Source organism: Erithacus rubecula, assembly GCF_903797595.1.
Source record: "Erithacus rubecula genome assembly, chromosome: 19".
Taxonomy (NCBI): Eukaryota; Metazoa; Chordata; class Aves; order Passeriformes; family Muscicapidae; genus Erithacus; species Erithacus rubecula.
Window position 1 is genome coordinate 1,636,205 of NC_136671.1, and position 14,380 is coordinate 1,650,584.

The 14,380-nt window shown below is 49.8% G+C and overlaps 1 protein-coding gene across 3 annotated transcripts in view; it reads left to right on the top strand.

Annotated features, from left to right (window-relative positions):
* The window catches only part of KSR2 (kinase suppressor of ras 2), a gene marked incomplete at both ends in the record, with an annotated part of 78,667 nt that overhangs the window by 41,214 nt on the left and 23,073 nt on the right, over positions 1-14,380 (top strand). For all 3 annotated transcript variants that reach the window (XM_079322780.1, XM_079322782.1, XM_079322781.1), the window contains 5 exons: positions 2,208-2,376; positions 4,779-4,820; positions 5,786-5,852; positions 7,324-7,372; positions 8,042-8,409. In XM_079322780.1, the coding sequence (XP_079178906.1) occupies positions 2,208-2,376; positions 4,779-4,820; positions 5,786-5,852; positions 7,324-7,372; positions 8,042-8,409 (695 nt within the window). The remainder of the gene's footprint in view (positions 1-2,207; positions 2,377-4,778; positions 4,821-5,785; positions 5,853-7,323; positions 7,373-8,041; positions 8,410-14,380) is intronic.

A 14,380-nucleotide genomic window follows, 5' to 3' on the forward strand; every position in this document is an offset into this window, starting at 1 on the left:
GGATTTGATTGTTCCTGGCAAAGCTGCTCAAGCCAGACCTGACAGAGCACCTGGCTCACTCCTGCTCTGCCTTGATACAATAAACCCATCACAGGGTTGGTTCTGATGGAATTTAAAGCCTGTGTGCCTCCAGTGGAAAATTCCTTGGAGGAAGGGCAGGGTGAGGGGTTGGCAGGCTAGAAGTGCTTAGAAAGAGGAATATCACTGATGTGATGGGGAATGGATCAACAAAACCCTGAATTCCCAAAGCCTGGCTCAGCTCCTCCAGCCCTCAGCATCTTCTGTCATTGGGAAAAATCTGGGTACCAAGATGTTCCTGGAATTGCTGATTTTAAACCTAAATCTTTTTAGGAATTTCTTAGTTTAGGGATTCACTCTGGTTTTGTTGTTTTGGGATGGTACTTTTTTCCTAAACATTCCCATCCAAGTTGAAATTTCCTCTATAAATATTCTCATTTTAGCAAGATTCCCTTCTTATTTTGGTATTTCTAAAAGCATTTCTTTAAAGGTACCCTAAATAAAAATCACAGAATGGCCTGGGTTGGAAGAGACCTTAAATTCCTCTAATTCCAATGCCCCAGAAAACCTTATTTTTGTGACCTTCACTAGTTGCTTAAAAAAGAATTTGCCTGACCAAGGTGATTGAGCATGGAATGATGACCAATATGGGTTTCCTGGAAAGCCCAGCTCATTCAGGAATTAATTAATTAGGACAAAATTACCTGATGGGGAAGGCTTGTGCAGATTTTTTAACCTTGGAGGGAGATTCTGTGGGGGGGAGGGTTCCCTTCCCACCCATCCCAGTGGGCACTCAAAATCGGAGACCTTGACTGGGAATTGTTGAGGAATGTTATGGGATGCACTGGCTGCTCCTTCCAGATCCCCCTGCTCCCTGCAAGGCCCTGGGGTTTGGCTCCAAGGAGCTCAGCAGGAACTTCCAGGACCTTGTTGTCCCCAAGGTGGTGGCCCTAATTGTGGCCTTGGTGGCCATGGCTGTGCAGAGCCAGAAGATTTCTGGAAAGTAAAGGAGCCAATTTATGGTGGGAATTTGGGGGAATTGGGCCTTGGAGAATACAAGCAGCTTTGGAAGAAGCTCTGGGTGTTTTCTAGGACATGTGGAAGAAAGGGGAGGTGTGGCTGCCAGGGCTCTGCCCCAGGCTGCCACAAGCCCAGATTAATTAATAGAACAGATCTAAAGGCAGAAATCAGCTGCAGAGTGCTCCAATGCAAGCCAGGCCTAGTCTTAGGCCATCAGCTCTTTTGTGATTTCATTTTGCTTGCAGCACTCTCTTAGCCAGCAAGAGAAATAAATCTGGGAATGCTGCACAGAAATTCCACAGGCAACTTTAATTCTGCTAAGGGGTCAGACAGCAAATCCAAGTACACAGAATATCAAAGGGGTTTATAGGGTTGGGGTGGATTGAGAAGTCACCAATAGTTATAAGTTGAAAGCTACCCAATTACTTTAAGGTTTTAGGTAGAAAATGACCAATTACCTAAAAGAGTTAAAGATCAATTATAACTCTAAAAGATAACACGGGGGTCTGCAGGCGGGTGAACATTCTCTAGCATGAGTCATCCTAAGGAAGGATTTCTTATCTTAGGGGGGAAGATTCCAAGGGGGCCCTAAAGGGCAGGGTGAAATTGTTAGGAAAATTAATCCACAAACACCAGAGGTTTATGTCCAAAAAGGAGACAGAGGAGTCCTTTTTGCTTTATTCCAATAAAGGGAGAGGCCATGGCGCATTCCCCTGGGATCTCTCAGTTTTTGGAGGACACAGCCTCCTTTTCATCCCAATTTCCCTCTCTCTTTCCCCATTGTCTGAGGTACTTGAGAGGCACAGACTTCCCAGAACACCTGATACCTGATTCCCCTCTAATGTACAACCCTCCCTTTGAATTTTTAATTCTTACACAATTCATAATTTCCCCCCATTTCTTCTGTCATCTTCCAATATCCAATTTCATTCATCAGCAAACCTACAGTTTGTTTGTGAAGGCAAATCTCTTTTTCCATTCATCAATCAGTGGAATCCATAAATTGTTTCTTTTACCTCTCGGTGCTAGTGTTACTTGCCAGCAGATCTCTTTTGTAATGACAAAACGCGACATTGCTCTCAGGATGAGGTGGCTGTCACTTGTCACCTTTACACCTCGGGGTGGCACCATCCAGCGCTGCTCTCACCGTGCCCTCTCTTGTCCCTCAGGACCACATTCCGGTGCCCTACCAGCCCGATTCCAGCAGCAACCCCTCGTCCACCACATCCTCCACGCCGTCCTCGCCGGCGCCGCCGCTGCCGCCCAGCGCCACCCCGCCCTCCCCGCTGCATCCCTCCCCGCAGTGCCCGCGGCAGCAGAAACAGTTCAACCTGCCAGGTACTGCCACCCCTGCCCGTGTCCCCACTGCCCCAGACAGCCTCTGGGGTGTCCTTGGCATGTGGAGCAGCTCCGTCTAATTCCCTCCCTTTTTTTGAGCTGGGTTTGCGCTGGGGCGGGGAGAAGGTGGGAGGGAATCAGGGGGAAAGATGAGTTTGGGATAGTTCAGGTTGGGAGTGTCAGGACAAACCTGCTTGATCCAGTCCTGGAAACCTCCAGGGTGGGAGCCAGCACAACTTCTGCAGCTCTTGAGGCTGCTAAACATCTCTAGGAATGGATTTTCCGTGGCGTTTCACCTCAGGTGCAAACAGGAACCAAGGGCTGACCCCTCCATAAGGGCAAACTGGGGTGACCCTGCCGTGTTTTTGGGGTGATGGGTCCCCAGCAGGCTTGCTGGCAGCACGTGTGGGGTGACAGATGACTCTGGGAGTGTCTGATGTGGCTTGTCCTGTGGAATCTGGACCTGGGATCTACCTGCTTTGGGAGGTTTGTCTCCCCAGGGATGGTGGGAGAGGCAGAGTGGTCACAGTGGCTGCAGCACACAGAAGTTATGGAAGATGGCGCAAGAAGCTCCTCCTGGGCTGGGGATGTATCAAAGCCTGTCCCTGCATATCTGCCCTCCTTTGGGATGCCCTGCTGCTCCAGGAAAGGTGCTTCCAGGAGGAAATGGCTCAGCATCACTCCTGGAAATGTGTCCACCTGCTCCCAGAACAGAGCTGGTGAGGAGAGAGATCTCTGGGATGCTGAAGCATTCCTGGCTGTGCTGGAGGCACTGCTCCATTTCGCTGGAGGAGCTGGAAGGTTGAGGGCCCCAAAATCCCAGGATTAATGAACTGGTGGGGTGGGAAGGAAGGTCAGGATGGCTTCTCCAGAGGAACCAGGCAGAATCTTTGTGCTCCACTGTGGTGCTTCCATCCTGACAAGCCTTCAACTAGAGAGGAGCAGGCAGATGAGGAGGAGGAGGCTGCCTGCTAGAATCCATCACCACAACAAACACTTCCAAAAGCTGGGAAACCCCCCAGCAACCTGTCCTTGTGTGCCTGGAGAGCTGGCAGTGCTTTGGAGTGCCTGGGATTCTGGCATAATCCTGGGATGGCGTGAGGAAGACAGCAGAGGAGCTGGGAGGGAGCCCTGAGCACTCCCAGGAGTGCTGTGACCCATCCAGAGGGTCAGGATTTCACCAGGCACAGCCCTGGAGCCTCTAAGAACTTGTGACCCAGTCCAAGGAGTCCTTCCAAAGCTGAAGTATCCTGGTGTCTCAGCATCCCAATCCACCTGGAGGATCCAGCCTTTGGTAACCCCACCATGGGGCACTTCTGGAGCAGACACCGCCCTCTGGGGTTTTTTTGGGACATCATTTCATGTGGTTTGAAGCAGAAACTATGGATTTCACCCCCACTTTGGGGGCCTGGAGCACATTCCCATCTGGCAGAGATAGAGCAGGGCAGGATCAGACCCTGGCATCCCTGGGGGCTGTTTTCTCCCTGATCTATTCCTGTGAGGAGCAGAATGGGATCTAAAGCAGGACTTGCCCTGCTTTCATCTTCCCAGCCAGGAAGTTTGCTGTGGTTTATCCCATCAAGGTGGACATCTCAGGGATTAGGATTTGAGCTTGGAAACTGTGACATGATGACCCTCTCCTGCTGGGATTACCATCCAAGCTCCTTTGATGTTGTCTCAGGTCCTGCTGCAGGGCTGAGGTCAGGCTGTGGGGTCTCCAAACTGGAGGGGGAAGCTGAGGATGGCCTTGGAGATAAGAAGGTGACTTCTGAGCTGGTGCCAACCTCTGGTGGCCTCAGCAGCTCTGAGTTCCTCACACCCATGACCTGCCTGCCCATGGAATTGGATCAATCCTTGGCTGGAGCTGGGAGCCAGTGGATGTTCCCAGCACCCAGAGCCTCTCTGAGCTCTGGCATTGGACAGCAGCCCCTTCCAGGGACTCCTTCCAGAGCTCCAGAGCATGGAAAAAAGCTGGAATGTGGCACAAATGGTTCCAAACCCATCACTTGGCGTCTCCATGGTGCCAAGAGGTTCCCAAATTCCACCTGAGGGCCAGCACTCAAAGCCTGCTGGCAAACTGGTGTCCAGACCCCTGCAGTGACTTCATGGATGGCATTGACACCCTCCAAAGGGTGCTGGAAAGTTGATGTGGGGAGAAAAATCAAATTATAATCCAGGAAAGGTCTTAATGTTTTGGCCTGGGCATCCCATGTGCCATTTTGGAATATTCCATCTGGGAATTATGGAATATTCCATCGGGGGATGTGGGAGTGGGGGAGGTTGGATCACACAGGAGGGGTTCCCCCAACTGGGGTTGAGGTTTCCTGCTGAAGAACTGGGCACAGGTTGGAGCTTTCCCAGCTCCACAGGTCAATGTTGGACCCCTTTTTCCTCTTTTCCAGCCTCCCATTACTACAAGTACAAGCAGCAGTTCATTTTCCCAGGTAAGGCTCTCCAGAAGGTTTTCCTGGGATGCTGGGATTTCTTTTGGTGAGGATGGGTGCATGGCCAGCTCTTCAAACCCCTGGATTTGTGCCAGTGCTGGGGTGGGATTTCTCCTCAAAACCTATTGATGCTGCAGGATTGGGTGGCCCTGAGTGACACCCAGCCCTACTCAGGTGTCTTGGTTGGAAGGACAGGTGTCTGCCAATAAAGGCAGAAGTTTCTCTTTGAAATGGAGAATGTAAACCCTCTCCCTCCAAATTATTATAATTCTGAAATTAAGGGGCTCTCAGGCAAAAAGATGGGATTTAGGAATAACAGTTCTTTACTAGGAAAATTAAAACAGAAATACAGTATTACAAAGAACAATCCCAAACCCTCTCAGAGTCAGAATCCAAGCTGACACCCATCAGTCAGTCAGGGTGGTGGTACAGCCCCATTCAATGGTGGCTGCATCCTCCTGCAGTGGCAGATGTGGTTCAGCTGGAGCAGTGCTCCTGGACAAGGTGCAGTTTTCCTCTGAAGGTGCAGGGATGATGTGGAAGGGTCTGGTTTTCCTCTGGAATCCAGTGGGAAAGGCTGCTCTGATGTTCCAAATCTCAGTTTTTCTCTGGGTAGGAAAGGCTTGGCTCCTGCCCTGGCTGGAGCATCTCCCAGTGGGATGATGGAATTTTATCAGCCATGCACTGGGACTCACTGGCCATGAACAGGAGATATCTCCTGGAGGGAGGATGGGCTGTGGGAAGATAAAGATGATTGCCCCAGCTGGTTTAAAGATGGCCCATTAGCAGATAATATGTGCCAGGAGATCAGGGTCACTGCCTCACCTGGTTTAACATATGGGGACAGAATCCACATTTCTGGCCACATCAACCCAACACATCAGGGTGTCACTGAATGGGCCCTGGGAGTGAAGGGTGGGGAATTCAGTTCCCAGAGCTCTCTGACTCCTCTCTCTTGCTCCTAGATGTGGTGCCTGAGACGCCGACCCGAGCCCCACAGGTCGTCCTGCACCCCGTCACCTCCAACCCCATGTGAGTGACTCCCCCTCCCACCCCTTTCCCTCTGCACCCCAAATCCTCCAGGCCCCAGGGGTGCTCAGGTGGTCCTGGTGATATCCTGGAGCACTGGAAGGTTGAGAAGGATGGCAGGGTTTCATTTATAACCCATGTCTCTTCACTAGGAAAGAAAAAAAAAAAAAATTCAGTCTCAGTCCAAAAAGCCCAAGGGATTAATTAAATTATAATTAAATTAAAAGCAGATAACCAGGACACCTTTACCACTTCCAATATTTCAAGCCCAATAAACTTTGAGCTGAAAATTGGGAAAAGCAGCATCTAATCAGTATTAGAACCATCCCTCCTCAGCAGGTTGAACCCAAATCCATCATTCCTTGATGTCCTGGTGCTGCTCCAGCAGCAGATTCCACTGCTGTGCCCTTCCTCATCCTTTCTCCAAAGGCCATTTTTGAAGGATTTCACAAGCAGGGGTTTAAGGGATCAGGTCTGGCTCCAGTTTGTGGCTGGCTAATCCACACTCTCCAAATTCCACTGGGGTTCCTGAGAAGCAACAGGTGGAACCACTGTCCCTTGAGAATTCATGGAAAAATGGGGAAGTCAAAGCCTGTTTTTTCCCCCCTGCCTAAAGGAAGGTCAAGGCATAAGATTTTTTGAGGGGAACAGCTTCCAATATCCAAAATCTGTGATTCCCTCTGGCTTTCCCCACTGAAAAGATCCCATGGGAGCCATCCTGGGCTTGGCTGGGTTAAACACCTCTGGATCCTTGGGAGACAGGAATTTGTGCCTGGGATGGCAATGAGGAGCTGGCTCTTCCTGCAAACCTCCATCCAGGGAGATGTTTGGCAGCCACCTGGGCTTCCCAAGCTGCTCAAAATACCAGGACTGACTCCTTTTGTGTAGGATCCTGGGATGTGGAGTCTTTCATGGCTGTGGAATGGGATGGGACTTGCAGGATCACTGTGTCTGAGTGAGGAGCAGAATTCCTCTGGGAAGGGATTTTGTTATTTATGCGAGCAATAATAATTATTTATAATATATTTATATGGTTTTTGAAACTACCCAAGCTGTTCCAGCTGATCCCTCATTCAGAATTTCCCAAATTCCCTGTTAATTGTCAGGAGCAATGAGACTCCAGTCATGGGTGAGAGGTGCTGAGTGAACAGGGAAGGAAAAGAACAGGAAAACCAGTCAGGACTGGGTGCTTGACTGCAGGGAGAGGACCTTTGAACCCTTCACTTCTCCAAAATGATTGAAAAACTCTTTTTTTTTTTCCCTTTTGCCTTTCTGCTTTGGCTGGTGTTGGTTGTGAAGAAATCTTTGAAATCCCTGAAAGCGCCTCGAGTGTGTGGGGGGGTAAATCTGTCCCTTTCCCTGGGTTGGTGACACCTTCTCCTCTCTGATGCCTTTGTCCCTGGGGCAGGAAGAGGGACTGCTCCCCAGATCCCAGTGCTTTTCCATGGTGTTAATTCCATAATTCTTTTAACAGCCTGGAAGGAAACCCATTGCTTCAAATTGAAGTGGAGCCCACCTCGGAGGTGAGATGGCTCCTGTGCTTAATGGGCCTTGGTTTTAAGGATATCTTGGGGCACATTTCCTAGGAAATGGTAACATTTCCCATCTGTGCAGTGGAATTGCTGATAATTGAATTAAAGTCCAGGCATCCGTGTCCCCACCCCATGGAGAGGGACCCTCCTGGGCTTCGAGTTTGGAATTCAATGAGGTTTTTCAGGATGCATTAAAATGCACTGAGAGGGAAGGAGGGGAGAGGGAAGATGAGGATGGAGCTTTTAAAGGGTGCTGTAAATCCTGTAGGAAGTCTAAATGGACCATCAAGGGGTCTTGGAATAATGGGAATTAACAGAGCACAGCTCAGCCAGGGGAGGATGAAACTGTTTAAAGACAAATTAATTAAATCTCTGATGAGTCACAATCTTAAATTTAGCCCCGGGGTAAATAAATAGCTTCACAGGGAAGCAATGGAGTCCCAAAATCTGCAGGGATTGAAAACTTGGGGATGTGGGTTTGTGGTGGGGTCAGTCTCAGAAATCTGGGAATGGAAATCTGGGATTTTTCCAGTTCTGTGGAGAGCGAGGCTTCTCCATTGGCGTTGGGAGGCGCCTGCCTGGTTCCTGTGGGCCTGGATCAGTGTATTCTCCCCCACTCTGTCCCCGTTTCATTGCCCCCTCACCCTCTGCCCCCCGCAGAACGAGGAAGGCGCCGAGGAGGCGCAGGAATCCGAGGACGACTTCGAGGAGATGAACCTGTCGCTGCTGTCGGCGCGCAACTTCCCGCGCAAGGCCAGCCAGACCAGCATCTTCCTGCAGGAGTGGGACATCCCCTTCGAGCAGCTGGAGGTGGGCGAGCTGATCGGCAAGGGCCGCTTCGGGCAGGTGTTCCACGGCCGCTGGCACGGCGAGGTGGCCATCCGCCTCATCGACATCGAGCGCGACAACGAGGAGCAGCTCAAGGCCTTCAAGAGGGAGGTCATGGCCTACAGGCAGACCCGGCACGAGAACGTGGTGCTGTTCATGGGGGCCTGCATGAGCCCTCCCCACCTCGCCATCATCACCAGGTTGGAATCGTTGCTTCTGTTCAAACTACAGAATTTTGGCGTTTTTTCCCCGTTGGTTTTTTCCGCCAGTCCAATGGTGCTGTTGGGTTGAGTTTTCCACCCTAAGGAAGGGATGTTCTCCTTGTTCTCCTTGAGTTGTGGTTTGTGGTATGGAGGACACAGCAAATCCAAAAGTATGTCCAGACAGGTCATTGTTCTGTAGGAGGGGGGCTCTGGACAGGAATGGTTTGTTTTATCCGGCTGCTGGAAGCATCATGGAATCATGGAATTGGTTTGGCTTGGCTTGGGAGGGACACCTTCCTCTATTCCAGGTAATTCCAGCCTGACCTTGAGCACTGCCAGGGATCCAGGGGCAGCCACAGCTTGCCTGGGCACCCTGTGCCAGGGAACAATTCCTTCCCAATATCCCATCCAGCCCTGCCCTCTGGCACTGGGAGCCATTCCCTGTGTCCTGTCCATCCACCCCTTGTCCCCAGTCCCTCTCCAGCTCTCCTGGAGCCCCTTTAGGAGCTACAAGATTAGGAGGCTCCTTGCAGCTTTCAGGGGAGCAATTTGGGATTTGGGGGCTCCCAGACCATCCAACACCTCCATGGATTTCTTGGTCCCAAGGCATTCCCAAATACCTGCCCTCACCCCATTCCCAATGGGAATGCAGCACTGAGTCTCCCAGTGCAATCCATGCTTGGTTGGGCAAAAAATCCCACCTGGTCTGGAGGTAAAGAGGCTGCAACTGCTCCTAGAGCAGCTGTTGTCATGGGAAATACATTTATTCCAGGGAATTCCATGATTTCCTTCACCTCCAGACCGTGCTTTCAGCCATGGGACTGGACATGGTCCTGCTTTTCATCCCACCCCAAGAAGTTTCCCCAAGGTGAGGTTGAATTTTCCTCCTGGCAGCATTTCAAAAAGCAATGGAATGGCACTGCTTCCAACAGCCATCAGTGATGAAATATTGCATCATCTTTTCCTAATGCTCCTAATTTTCCCCTGAAAGTGGCACCTCCCAGATGGGCTCTGCAGGTGCTCTGCTCCCTCCTTGTCCTAAACAAAAGGATTTCACCCCAAATTTGTGTTACCTCATCCCTTGCTCCCTGCTCTGGTGGGTTCATGGATTGGGAATTTCACCCTCTGGGGTCAGGGTGACTCCAGAGTGGGGCTGGCTCTCCCCAGCTGGCAACTGGAAAAAATGCCTTTTATTCAGGACCAAAAATGAGCCATCTGGGGGAAAATTCTGCAGCATTTCCATCTATTGGGTAGCTCCAGGCCAAAAGCTTTTGGAAAAGTGTGCAAACACATGTATTGATGGATGAGTCAGAGCCCCATCCATGTGTCACACTGTGTTCCCAGAGGAAAGGTGGTGTCTCCATCCCCTCTGCAGCCCCCATTTTCTATTCAACAGCAAAACCTGGGAAATTTATTCCTGGAGGTTTTAATTATTTTTTTTCTGAGCCATGGGATGTTTTCTCTTCTATTTTCTGTTCTAATGGGTCTTTCTATAAAAGCAGAAAGGTGCCATTTTTGACAGCTGGACAAAATCAGTCTGTGTGCTGGTGAATTAATGTGAGGAACGTGGAGCTCTGCTCATCCTGTTCCTCTTCCACCTGCACTTGGTCCTATTATTTTTAAGGTCAAAATGTAAATTTTTTTAATTGCCCAAAATATTACCCAAGCTCACAACATTTCCAGGCACCATTTGTTTGTTCCTACAACACACTTTCATCTCCACCCTTCAAAAACTGAACCAATATCAGCTTTAAACCAAAGGACAGTAGGGATGGATGGGATTTTGGGAAGGATTGTTCCCTGGAAGGGTGGGCAGGCCCTGGCACAGGGTGCCCAGAGCAGCTGTGGCTGCCCCTGGATCCCTGAAAGTGTCCAAGAAGGGCTTGGAGCACTGTGGAAAACTTTTTCTTATGTCAAATCTAATCCCTGTATCCAAGGATGCTTCCCTGCTCTTGTGCTGGCACTCCTTGTCTGGTCAATCCTCGGCTGAACATTTTTGGGAAGTCTCTGGCCAAACACTTGGCTTTCTCCTGTGGGGAGAAACCTTCTCACCACGTGGAGGTTTCCCTCCCATCCACATTTCAGGTTTTTTCTAAGGAATAGGACGATCCTGGGGACTTTACTACACTGAGAGCTGCTGCTCAGGTGTTGTAGGGAATGAGGCTGGGAAGAGAGGTCAGTGTAGCCTGGGTGGGAAGGTCCAGGATATTGGGAATGGTATGGGATGCTGATAATGGTCCAGGATATTGGGAATGGTATGGGATACTGAGAATGGTCTAGGATACTGGGAATGATATGGGTTACTATAGAATGGTCCAGGATACTGGGAATGGTCCAGGATATTGGGCATGTTCCAGGATATTTGGAATGGCATGGGATGCTGAGAATGGCCCAGGATATTGGGAATGGTATGGGATACTGAGAATGGCCCAGGAGGTGGCACTGGGGGAGCACTGCTCTTCCAACCAGACTTTCCCAAAGGGACCCAAGTTTTCCTCACAAGTTTATGGGAATAACTTTAAACCAGGCTTTGCTTGGAGTGGGGGAAAAATTATTCCCAGCTGCCTGAGGAAGGGATTATGCCTCTAAACCCAGAATATCAGGATTTCCTCACCCTCCCCGTGCCCATTCCCAGGGCAGCACTTCCTGTGTGTGGAAAAGGCCACTTTTCTACTGGGAGCCCACAAGTGGCCACTCGAGGCTGTTTTATCCACAAAATCCCAGCAATTCCTTGTAGTTGGTAGAGAAATCTCTGTTTCCCTGCACGTCTGGAGCAGCTGTGTGTCCCTGGGAAGGGGCTTCACCACTCTGTGCCACCGGAAGGGCGTTATTTATAGCCGGGTTTATTTTTGCTTTTCCCCATCCCGATGTTTTCCTTCCTGATTGCCTGTGTGATATTCAGGGATGGTCTCGTTAGCAGAAAGAAATTTCCCCATCCAAATGGCACAACCCACAGGGAGAAAAAAAAAAAAAATGGAAGGGGAAACTGAGGCAGCAGCTGGCTGAGGGTGGGATGGTTTGGGATAAAAATCTGATTTTCCTTGTATTAAACATTTTTGTGGATAAATGGGACCAGCAGCCCCAACGATGAAAACAATGGGATTGAGACTGGAAAAGAGAAGGATCCAGGGAGAGCTCAGAGCCCCTTCCAGTGCCTAAAGCTGCTCCAGGAGAGCTGGAGAGGGACTGGGGATGAGGGATGGAGGGACAGAACACAGGGAATGGCTCCCACTGCCAGAGGGCAGGGCTGGGTGGGATTTTGGGAAGGAATTCCTGGCTGTGAGGTGCTGCAATGGATATTCCAGAGGATGCTCCATCCCTGGCAGTGTCCATGGCCAGGTTGGACAGGGCTTGGAGCAGCCTGGGACAGTGGAAGGTCCATGGCAGGGGTGGCACTGGATGGGATTTAAGGTCCCTTTCCACCCAACCCATTCCATGATTCCTGAGTTGTCTCTTAATGCGACAGAAAATCAGAAATCCGGCATTTTTCAGCAGTGGGAGGTGGTTCCATCAGAGCCACTAATGGGTTTTCTCTTGGGTAATGAGTACTGGGGACAATTAAAATCCATCTTAATTGGAGCAGGAGCGGGTGTGAGCCTCGGTGCTCTGAGCGCTGCTTAATGGAGGGCGGGAACGGCAGCGAAACCTCGGGAATGAAAGGGCTGCAAAAACTCCCTGATTGTTGGAATCACGAGTTGTTTTTGTCGGTGGGAAATGTGACAAAGCCAGGCCTGGGTAAACCCAGCACCATGGAGCTCCTGGTCCTGCCCTCAGAGCAGGAACAGAAGTAAAGCCTCAGCCACCCGGGGGCCCTTCCAAGGATAAAATCCTTTCCTAATCCTGCTAAAATTACTCCAGCCACCCATGAAAGCAGAAACTCCCACATTTTAGGATTATGGGTGTTCCTCCTGGAGAGAAAAAAGGGGGATTGGAATCTTATTGATGCTTCCCAAGGCTGCAGGTGCTGCCTGAGTCTGGCATGGAAGCAGGGAATCAGCACTGCAGGCAGCTTCTCGGGGCTCCTGTTGGTTGGAATATTTTTTGGGAGAGGGGAGTGAGGTTATCCTGGGTGGGAGAAGATCTGGAGTTTGCCTGGGCTTTGAGCTCACTCTGGCTTGTGAGGGGGATTTGGTGCAGCTTTTCCAGGATTCCTTGGGTTTTATTAAAAGCCCCAACGTGGCTCTCAGAGTTTGTGCCAGGAGTCTGGAATTTGCTCCCTGGGATTTGCTCCAGACTGGGTTTTGTCCCTTCTCTTGTCATGCCAGGGTGATGCCACCAGGCCTGTGTGACCATGATTTATGTCCCTGCTGGGAAGACCAAGGAGAACATTGAGGAACATTTGGAATTAACCTGACCTTGGGCAGAACTGTGTAAAGAGAATTAATTTGTGGAAGGTGCCTTTGGAGCAGAGGATTCTGGAATGTTTCTGCTGGAGAGGGAGCATCTCCTAAACCCTTCCCTGGAGCTGTTGGTGGGGGGAGGGTGGAGATAAACCCAGTCCCTGTCCTTACCTGAGACAGCAAAGATGAAATAAGAGTTTGCTCTTTTTTCTCTGTGGAAAACAGGTTTTAATGACAGGAATATATTCCCTGGCACCAATTAATAGGGAAGGCATGAGAGCAAGGGATGGGGAAAAAACATCCAAGGCACTTCAGCTGTTTATTCATGGATAACTTCAGTGCATGGACTAAATATTGGGCTTTACTTTGATTTTATAGTAGATTTCCATGCTGGGTTTTGCCAATATTTAATGTTTGGCTCTGCTACTGGGAGGAACAAGCCCTTCACAAGGGAAACTCTCCCACCCCTCACCTTGTGTCTGGTGGGCACAGAAGAGCTCTGGACAAAGCTTGGCTTTAAACTCTGCCAGTGCCAGATCTCCTGACATTTACAGGCACAGCCCAGCTGGGAAGGATTTGAGGCTTGTAAATCTTAATGCTTGAGAGGCTGGGCATATTTAACCTGATCTGAAGGATGGGAGGAAAGGGGAAAGGTGGAAACCAAACACTTAAGATGGAGCAGATTGGGAGGGTCTGGTTTTTCCCTGTTGTCATGGTTTGAAGGGCAGGTGTCTGCTGGGGGAGGCAGGATCAGAGAATGCAAACCCCCCTCCCTCTGAATTATGATAATTTTGAAATTAAGGGGCAAAGATATGAGGGTAGAAATAACAGATTTTCTTGTATTCGTGCTTGGTTGTTTATTAAATCTTATTTGAAGTACTGAGAGTTCAGCACCACTTCTAGCTACCAGCTAAAAGTGAGCAAAATGGAGCTGAATCTAGCTAGTTACAAGGTCTCTTAAAGCTAAACAGTCCAACAGAAAATTAATATTTATACTATTTACACTTTTAACCCAGTAACAAAACTCCTGTGACCTGTAGTGCAGCACTGTCCAGCCAAAAACTACTGCCTGAAACCATGAAGGAGGAGGAAGAAAACAAAAAGGAGATAACACCCAAAATCCTCCATATTATCCCATGATTATTGCTACATTATAAAAACCTCAAATTTAATTCCCTTCTCCATGTGAAATCACACACTTCTATTTAACTATACACCTCTGATTTTAACTCCATCACTAAAATTTGGAAGCTTCTCCAAGGCCTTAGGTCAAAAGCAGTGTTCTTCAAGGGGTCAGTGCCAGAAAGCACAGAAAGCTCAAAAATCCCATGTTTCTGGGATCTGACAGGGTGTGTCAGGAGTTCCCAGGATGGCAGGGGGTGAGGGTAGAAACCCAGAACAACAGAGAATAAACAGCGTGTTGGGCCAGCAGGGCAGGGAGAGGCAACATTCAGGATTCCCGGGCACAGAGCAGAGGGTGACAGGTCCCTCCCGTGCTGGTGACACCCTGGCCGCCCTTCTGTGGTGCCAAAGATCCAGAGCAAAAAGACCCACAGCTGCCCCAACCCCTGTCTGGTGGCTCTTCCTCCAGAGAAACTCCCAAAAAACAGAGGAGTTGCCCCTCCCCG